Below are 9,702 nucleotides of genomic sequence, written 5' to 3' on the forward strand. Positions count from 1 at the left end.
GATCCGCCCGTCTCGGCCTCCCAAAGTGCTGGGATTACAGGCTTGAGCCACCGCGCCCGGCCTGTTAATTACTTCCTTATGCCTCACAAGAACCCTGTGAGTTAGGCTGACTGTGTCCACCGCACAGAGGAGGAAATTGAGGAGTAAAGTAACTTGCTCAAACTATTAGTCTCAGGATGGGGCTGAAATCTGAGTCCAGTTCTGGCTGTCACACCAGCACGACTCCCACACACTTGCTGGTGTCCTGTTTCCATGGAGAACTCTTCACCTCGGAACCATCCCTGATGTCTCCCTCTCCAACCAACGCCCGAGCCCTTCGGGGGCTGTCTCTTGTGGATCTTGATCTCTGAGTACTCTGTGCTGCTGGGGGCCTCCTGGTCCTCAGGCTCCCGGAGCCTCAGGCCCTGGAAGCTGAGGGAGGCATAGTGGGGCTCCCGCTCTTCCCCCCCTGGAATGGGGTGGCAGCACCTGGGGTAGGTGGTCTTGGGAGCTGCCTGCCGAGCATTCATACTGGTGACCCTGAATGCAGGGGAGAAAGGGGGTCAAATTAGGATCATGGGGGCTAAGCGAGAGCAAGGAGGATGCACAAGAGGACCTGGAAGCTGAGCATTTCCTGTTTCACCTACTCATTCCACAGACGCTGGCTGGGCCCTCATCCATTCACTCATTCAGCAAGTATTTGAGAACAATAACATCTGGCTCTTGGTAATTCACTGCCAGGCTCATAAAATCCAGACTCACAAAATCCTCACCACAATCCACTGGTGAGGCACTGTGGTCCCCATGATCAGATGGAGAAATGGAGGCTGAGTAAATACCCCAAACCCACACATCTAAGCAGTGGTCAGATCAGGATTCACGTCCAGGTCTCTGCCTCCAGCGCCCGCTGCCCTTATGGAACAGCTCCCCTGTGCCAACCCCTGGATATTCCCAGGGGAACTAGGGAGCCACCATCTCTGACCTCAGGCAGCTTGCAGTGTGGAAGGAGAAGCAGACATTAAAGCTATAGTCAATTAAGTTACTATCTAATTGCAAATTATGAGTGGATGCCCAGGAAGGAGGAGGTGTGAGAAAGACGGGGATTTCCTCGGACCTGGACTGACCTCAGGGACCTCGGAAGATCTACTCGAACACAATTGTGAAATTGAGCTAGGAGCCCAGGAAAGAACGGTTACTGTAAGTAAAGGATTCACCTTGCCCAGAGAAAGGTGTGACAGAGGGAGTCTCCGTCTCAAAAAACAATAACAACAACAAAAAACAACTGGAAGTCGCTCTAGGTGAGTCTGATTTGTAATGAGTGAATGTGAAGGCCTTGGACATTACTACACGCTACTGTAGACTTTATAAACACTACGCACTTAGACTACAGTAAATACATAAAAAATATTTTCATTTCTTCAATAGTAGCCTGGCTGCGGTGGCTCACACCTGTAATCCCAGCACTTTGGGAGGCGGAGGCAGGCAGATCACTTGAGGCCAGGAGTTCAAGACCAGCCTGGCCAACATAGAGAAAGCCTATCACTACTAACAACATTCTCTTTTTTTTTTTTTGAGATGGAGTCTCGCTCTGTCGCCCAGGCTGGAGTGCAAGGGCGTGATCTCTGCTCACGGCAAGCTCGGCCTGCCGGGTTCACGCCATTCTCCTGCCTCAGCCTCCTGAGTAGCTGGGACTACAGGCGCCCGCCACCACGCCCGGTTATTTTTTTTTTTTTTGCATTTTTTTAGTAGAGATGGGGTTTCACCATGGTATCCAGGATGGTCTCAATCTCCTGACCTTGTGATCCGCCCACCTCGGCTTCCCAAAGTGCTGGGATTACAGACGTGAGCCACCGCACCTGGCCAACAATATTCTTAAAAAATTAGCCAGGCGTGGTTGCACATGCCTGTAATCCCAGCTACTTGGGAGGCTGAGGCACAAGAATAGCTTGAGCCTGGAAAGTGGAGATTCCAGTGAGCCAAGATCACACCGCTGCACTCCAGCCTGGGCAACAGAGTGAGACTCTGTCTCAAAACAACAACAACAACAAATAGTACATTAATATTAGCTTACTGTAACATGTTTACTTTGTAAACACAATTTTTTAACTTTTTAATGCTCTTGTAATAACACTTAGCTGGAAACACACACACATTGTACAGCTGTACAAGAACATTTTCTTTATACCTTCATAACCTTTTCTCTAACCTTAATTGATTTAATTTTTAAGCTTTTGTTTTAATAACTAAGAGACAAAATTCACACATGAGCCTAGACCTGCACAGGGTCAGGATCATCAGTATCACTGTCTTCCACGTCCACATCTTGTCCCACTGGAGGGTCTTCAGGTTCAGTAACACACATGGAACTGTCATCCCCTAGGACAGGATAAGGATTTTGTTGTTGTTGTTTTGTTTTTGTTTGTTTGTTTTAGACGGAGTTTTGTCTTGTGGCCCAGGCCGGAGTCCAATGGCATGATCTCAGCTCACTGCAACCTCTGCCTCTTGGGTTCAAGCGATTCTCTTGCCTCAGCCTCCCGAGTAGCTGAGACTACAGGTATGTGCCACCACGCCTGGCTAATTTTTGTATTTTTTTTAGTAGAGGTGAGGTTTCACCATGTTGGCCAGGCTGGTCTCAAACTGCTGACCTCAGGTGGTCCACTGGGCTCTGCTTCCCAGAGGGCTGGGATTACAGGCGTGAGCCAAGGCGCCCGGCCAGATGTCTTCTTCTTGAATCCCTCCTGAAGCATCTGCCTGAGGCTGCTTCACAGTTAACTTTTCCTTCACTGAGTGGAAGGACGACACTAAAATAACAACAAAACGTATACCATAGTGAATACATTAACCAGTAACATCGTCATTCATTATTAAGTGTAATATATATGATACAAAATTGTATGTCTTACAGTTTTATGGGACTGCCGATGCAGTAGGTTTGCTGACATCAGCATCACCATCAACATCAACAGGTATGTGTTGCACTGGACTACAGTGTAATGATGTTACCACTTCTCTAGGAGATAGGAATCTTTCTGCTGCATTAGAATCTTATGACACTGGCTGGGTGCGGTGGCTCACACCTGTAATCCCAGCACTTTGGGAGGCCGAGGTGGGTGGATCGCGAGGTCAGGAGTTCGAGACCAGCCTGGACAACATAGTGAAACCCCATCTCTACTAAAAACACAAAAATTATTGCCGGGCGCGGTGGCTCAAGCCTGTAATCCCAGCACTTTGCCCAGCACTTTACATTGGAGCCAAGACGGGTGCCGGCGCACACATGGCGGCTAAGCAGGAGTGTCCGGAATCCTCGAGACCATCCTGTCAACACCGGTTGCAAAAAAAACAAAAAAAAAAAAAAAAAAAAAAAAAAAAAAAAAAAAAAAAAAAAAAAAAAAAAAAAAAAAAAAAAAAAAAAAAAAAAAACCCCCCTGTCTCTACAAAAAATACAAAAATCTAGGCGGCCCGAGGTTGGCAGGCGCCTGCCGTTAGTCCCAGTACTCTGGGAGGCTGAGGCAGTGGAGAATGGCCTGCAAGCCGGGAGCGGAGCTCTCTGCAGGTGAGCTGCAGTCATCCGGACCACAGCACTCCAGCCTGGGGTGGACAGGCCTACGAGACTCCGTCCTCAAAAAAAAAAAAAAAAAAAAAAAAAAACCACAAAAATTAGCCGGCGTGGCCGGGCCCAGTGGTGGGTGGCTGCCTGTTAATCCCAGCTACTTGGAGGTGGCAGGAGGAATCGCTTAAACCTGGGAAGTGGAGGTTGCAGTGAGCTGAGATTGATTGCATTGCATACCAGCCCAGGCGACAGTGCAAGACTCCATCTCAAAAAAAAAAAAAGAATATTATGAAACCACTGTCATATTTGTGACACATGACTGCACACAGTTCAGTGCTGTGGCTCACGCCTGTAATCCTAGCAGTTTGGGAGGCTGAGGAGGGTGGATCACTTGAGGCTAGGAGTTTGAGACCAGCCTGGCCAACATGGTGAAACCCCATCTCTACTAAAAATACAAAATTAGCCGGGCATGGTGGCAGGTGCCCGTAATCCCAGCTACTCAGGAGGCTGAGGCAGGAGAATCCCTTGAACCTGGGAGGCTGCAGTGAGCCGAGATCACGCCACTGCACTCCAGCCTGCGTGACAAAGTGAGACTGTGTCTCAAAAAAAAAAAAAAAAAAAAAAAAGGGAACCTGAAGGAGGATCTGGACATAGTTTGGCAGGAGTGGGAAGGAAGGGCGTTTCAGGAGAAGAAACTACATATGCCAAGTGTCAGAGCCACAGAGTCTTTGGCCCGGAGGGTTTGGGGAGATGTTGGGTGACGCAGGGAGAGGAGAGATCAGGAGAGCCCAGCAGAGGACAGACCATGCAAGGCCTGCAGAGGAAACACGGCCGCTCAGACGGTGGAGGAACTGGATGAGGAGGAATCTGGAAGCAGTCTGGAGTCTGTTTTGGGAGAGATGGAGGCAAGAGATGAGGAGGGTTCAGTGACCAGGGAAGAGGTGAGGCCCAGGCATGACTGGGGCCAGGATGGAGAAAAGGGCTCCAAGGTGACCTGTACTTAGGAGGAAGGACAAGAGCTAGTGATTTATGGGATCTAGAGGAGGGAGGGAGGTCAAGGTGGACACCCACACTCGGGTTCTGACATTAGAGATGGGGCTACCACGTCATCAGAGGGATGGGGCTCTCAACAGGAGAAGTGGGCTTGGAAAGGGAGGTGACAAGTCAGTTATGGCCACGTTGAGTGGAGCAATCCTTGGGGCCATCGAGAGGGAGGTGTCCAGCAGGATATTGGAAGGGAAGAGGCCCACGACACTCACCTGGAGATTAGTCAGTGACAGTGTCTGCAGCCTGCATGCCCAATGCTGCCCTTGCTGCCTTTCTCCTGCAGGACCTCACTCTGGGTGAAGAGACCAGGGCCTGTGAGTGTGGCCGCACTGGGGCTCAGAAGGCAGCAGACTCACCTCGTTGTGCCCTGCTAAGGGGCTGGAGGGGACTGAGGCAGAGAGAGCAGGCGTCGCCCCAGGACCTCTCCGATGAGAGCAGGAACCTCCCTAGCCTGGAAATTGGTCCAGAGTTGGGGACTGACAACATTGGTCCGTGTGGAATCATCAAGATCAACTCAGCTTCTGCCTGGCCGCAGGCGTCTTAAACTGTCCAAGCACCCCAGGATTAAGATTCTGGGATTGAGCGGTGTATCCTCTGCCCTCTCCACCCCTCCTCTTGGACCCTGGGGCAGGGCTCACCTGAGGAGGATGAGGCAGAGGCAGAGAAGCAGGATCTTCATAGCCATCTCCCCGATAGCCACCAGAACCAGCCCCGTCACGGGCCCTGATTTGCCTGGAAAAGTGGGATGAGGCCCGTTCACCTGCTAAACTACAGTCCTGAGTCCTTCCTTTCTTATTGCAACTTCAATCTGGGTTCTCCAGGCCCTTCCTACACCCTTGGTTGCGGGACCTGGAGAGCCCAGGCCTCCCTACCCTACACCCTGACTGTCCAGCAGGCAACGAGAGCTCTGGGTCCCATGGACGTTCAGGGCCTCGAAGCAGAGCCTGAGGTTGGAGCAAAGCCCCACTTGGAGGCTGAGGGAGCTGTTGACCCAGGACCTGGCTGAGCTGGGGTGACCTCAAAGAAGCCCTGGCTGCTGTTCCCCTCCAACAGCTCCCCATCAATCCACCAGCTCAGAGCCGGGGCCAGGCTGGCTTGGGAGGAGCAGCTGCAATGCAGACCCTCAGCCTCCCAGGAGCAGAAGGGGCCCAGCAGCTGTGGGGGGTCTGTGGGGAGGGAGGACAGGACTCAGCAGGGGCCCCTTCCTGGGACCCAGGTGTCCCCTTTTCCCACTGACAGTGCACGGAGAGGCTGAAAGAGACGTGCTGGGAGCCCAGCGGGTGCTGAGCATGGCAGGTGAACTCTCCTTCTTGCTCCACTTGAACCCCAGGTAATTCCAGGCCCTGGGGACTGAGGGCTGGGAGGGGCTCAGAATCTGTCCCCCCGGGTCCAGCTCAGCCTGGCTGGGGGGATGCTGTGGGTGACACAGACCAGGCGCAGGCTTTGGCCCTCCAGGACCAGGAGGGATGTGCCGTTCCCAAGGTTTTCCAGGACTAGGGAAGGAAGGGTCAGAATCCATGTGCAGCTCAGGGCTCAGGGACCCTCCTGCGTGGGGACCCTCCAGATGCCTGGGCCCCCAATTCGGCACCGAGAGGCCCTGGCTCCTCTGTCCCCTTTCCTACCTGTCCTGTTTGCTTGGGAAACCATCACTCTCAGGTTCTCTAGAGGATCTGAAATGGAGAGAGGGGACCGGCTCTAGACGGGCCAGGGGCTTCCCTCTGGGTAAAGGGAAGCGTCCTGGAGACTGAGGTGGGGGAAGTGGGTGGGATAGAAGGGCAGTGCAGAATCACCCACTGAGTCCCAGACACAAACTGCATGAGGGTCTACATAGGTAAGAATATCAGTCCCCAGGGCCGGGCGCGGTGGCTCATGCCCAGCACTTTGGGAGGCTGGGGCGGGTGGATCACGAGGTCAGGAGATCGAGACCATTCTGGCTAACACGGTGAAACGCCCTCTCTACTAAAAATACAAAAAATCAGCCAGGGGTGGTGGTGGGCGCCCGTAGTCCCAGCTACTGGGGAGGCTGAGGCAGGAGAATGGCATGAACCTGGGAGGCGGAGCTTGCAGTGGGCCGAGATCACACCACTGCACTCCAGCCTGAGAGACAGAGCAAGACTCTGTCTCAAAAAAAGAAAAAAGAATGTCAGTCCCTGAGACCTGGGGCTCTAGGCCCCCTCAGCTCTGGGACCCTGAGCCCAGCCCCTGCATCCCCACCCGTTCTGCCCTCCCGATGGACTCCAGGCCCCTGCTGGACACACTCACACTGCACAGAGAGGTCCAGCGCTCGCTGCTGGGAGCCAAGCCTGTTCTCCGCTCGGCAGGTGTAGCGCCCTGAATCCCCGGCCTTCACCCCGGGCAGCTCCAGCCCCAGGGGTCTGGGGCCCCAGGGGTGGGATGAGGAGAGGACTCTGTCCTGCAGGACCCAGCTCAGCGTGGCGGGGGGCTGGCTGTCAGCAGCACAGAGGAGCTACAGGAACTGGCCTTTCTGGGCTTCCAGATGTATGATGTTTCCCTGGAGTTCCAGGGCTAAAGACAGGAAGAGAGAGAGGGTGAGGGTGGAGACAGAGAATGAGAGACGGCGGGGGCTGCAAAGAGGAGCACATCCCCTTACCCCCCTGAAGCCTTTTCATCCCCTAAAGAGGACTGGCCCAGCCCCAGCCCCACGACCCTCAGTACCTGACATGTTGTCCCGCGAAATGCTGATAACAAGGTCTCTGGGGGCGTCTGCAACAAGATTGTGAGCTGGCTACAGGGAGGGACAATTTGTTCCTCACACCTGGAAAAAACTCCCTCCGGGAGAAGAAAGCGGGAACATCCCAGGAAAGACAAGTGACAGCTAGAGCCGGGGCTCACGGGTGTGGACAGAGGACCAGACGCCATTCCCATCCCCCTCCCAGGGCTGAGCCAGCATCATGGGACCCCACAGCTTCCTCTCCCTGGACGCTTTTGAGCTGCAAGCTGCTCACTGCCCCGCTGGACTCCTCCACCTCCCTACCCACAGGGTCTGTCTGCACGCCCCAGCGTCCCAGGCCACACTCACAGGCCACGCGGAGTCGGACGGTCCTCTGTGCGCTCACACCCTTTCTGGAGAAGTCCACATGGCAGGTGAGGTTGGTGTCGTGGTCCTGGGGCCTGGGTGTGAAGCTGAGCACTGAGAAGTGGGTGGTGCTTGGTCTGGTTCTTCTGGGGGAGAGGGCAGCCCCCGTCCAGGAGAAAGAAGGGGCTAGACATTCCTCAAAGGCCCAGTTAAACACACAGATGACCGTCACCGGCTGCCCGGGCTCCAGAGTCTCGGGGATGTAGACATCAGGCTTCTGAGTCAGGGCTGGGACAGAGACGGGGATGGGGGGGTTCTAATGCTGCAGGGGTTCCTGAGAGCCCTCTGTGCTCAGCCCATAGCCTGTCCCCAGGGTCCCTCCCCAGTGTGAGAGGCAGGGGTTCCCATCCCATTCCATACCTGTTACTTTTAGAAATAACCCATTGTTCATGAAATTATATCTCACATATCTTCCTCTCTCCACCCGAAAGAAGTACCATGCCTCATCCCACATCTGCGCGTCTCTGATCACCAAGGAGCAGCTCCCCTTGCTGGGATCCCCAGTGAGCTGGAATCGGCCCCGGGTGCTCATTTCCACCTCTCGACTCGGGTTGTTTGTGGCCACAGGAGCACCCCTATTTGTGTTGGTCCCTTTTTTGAACCAGTAGCCATAAGCAGCAGTGGACTCATTCCAGCCATCCCCAGGGTAGGAGAGGTTGCAAGGCACGATGACACACAGGCCCTCCTGCACCGTCACCAGCCTCTGCACTTGAAGACTTGAAGACTGTAACTGGGATCCTTGTTCAGGGACCCTGGGGAGATGCAGAGGCTCAGCAGCAGCCCCAGTCCCTGCATGGGACCCCCAGCCGCCGACCCACTCACCCGCCCCCAGCACGGGCAGCAGCAGGGGCAGCAGCAGCATCTCTGGGCTCTGGGGCTGGGCCTGTCCCGGGGCTATCTGGCTTCTGGGCTGGCCTGGCTGGGAAGGAAACTCCTCGAGCAGGAAGCCTGGCGGAGGGGCAGTGACCATCCGCAGAGGAGGAGCCTCGGGAACCGTAATGTCCTGAAAGATCCTCTCCCGACTTCTCCTTTCACAGGGGAAGCAGCAGGGCAGAGGGCATGAGGACCAGCCCCAAACCAGGAAGGAGCCACCCTGGCCAGCCTCGGGGGTGGGCAGTGCTAGGAGGAGACAGTCAGGGGACACAGGTGAGTCATGGCTGCAGGTGAGGTGATGGATGCAGAGTCCCATTCATTCATTCATTCATTCATTCATTCATTTATTCTCCAGGCAAAATCTACTCCATGCAGTGGGGAGAGGCAAAGAAGAGGTGACCAACCAATCCCTGCCCACAGGATCCTCACCTCTACTTACGTCAACTCAGGGTCCCTGGGCTCCCCAAAGGCACTCAGCTCCCCTGCGTGTTGTGGGGCCGTCTCTGCAGCTTACACCAGGCTCCCAGCTCCACAGTGAGTTGGGGGGCAGTTACATAAGACCCCAGTGAGCTCAGAGGGCCTCATGCTTGGAGTTTACTGCTCTGAGGTTGCTCCCTGGAGAGTCTCAATAATTTATCTTTTGATCTGTGTTTTGTAAATGAGGTCTAATTGGTTCATGAAGCCTCACTGAGGAACTTGGACCTTGCATCATAGGGTCACAGCTCTGTCCTCTCCCCACCCTGATGCCCAGACTAGTTTGTGGCTCAGCCCAGCCCCGATTACCCACCTGGGCATAGAGGGGGTCTGGGTTGTGCAGACTCAAGGGCAGGGGCCCCAGCACCTTTGAGGATCTGCACTGCCCACCCTCCTGATTCCCCAAGGCTGAGGATTTGGACATTAACTAGCAAATTTAAAACTCCATGAACAAAACGTGGTTTATCCATTTAATGGAGTATTATTCACCCATAAAAAGGAATTACATTCTGACACCTGCCAAACACAGATGGTCTTGAGAACATTATACTAAGTGAAAGAAACCAGACAATACTGTGTGATTCTGTTCATCTGATATGTCCAGAAGAGGCAAATGTAGAGACAGGAAGTAGATTTGTCATTGTTGGGGGGGGGCATGGGGAGAGAGAAGAATGGGAAGTGA

The 9,702-nt window shown here is 54.1% G+C and overlaps 1 protein-coding gene across 1 annotated transcript; it reads right to left on the bottom strand.

The window, feature by feature from the left end:
- Positions 1–3,085: 3,085 nt before the first annotated feature.
- Positions 3,086–8,698, bottom strand: LOC108535852 (sialic acid-binding Ig-like lectin 16). The gene is given in 12 exon segments (XM_017882246.1): positions 3,086–3,121; positions 4,334–4,868; positions 5,215–5,308; positions 5,814–5,917; positions 5,919–6,069; positions 6,199–6,246; positions 6,839–7,102; positions 7,253–7,300; positions 7,617–7,901; positions 8,034–8,391; positions 8,394–8,425; positions 8,496–8,698. Coding segments are annotated over 11 exon segments (1,605 nt in total). The 5' UTR covers positions 8,644–8,698; the 3' UTR covers positions 3,086–3,121; positions 4,334–4,795.
- Between the last annotated feature and the right edge of the window lie 1,004 nt (positions 8,699–9,702).

This window comes from Rhinopithecus bieti, unplaced genomic scaffold, assembly GCF_001698545.2.
Source record: "Rhinopithecus bieti isolate Rb0 unplaced genomic scaffold, ASM169854v2 scaffold_12070, whole genome shotgun sequence".
Taxonomy (NCBI): domain Eukaryota; kingdom Metazoa; phylum Chordata; class Mammalia; order Primates; family Cercopithecidae; genus Rhinopithecus; species Rhinopithecus bieti.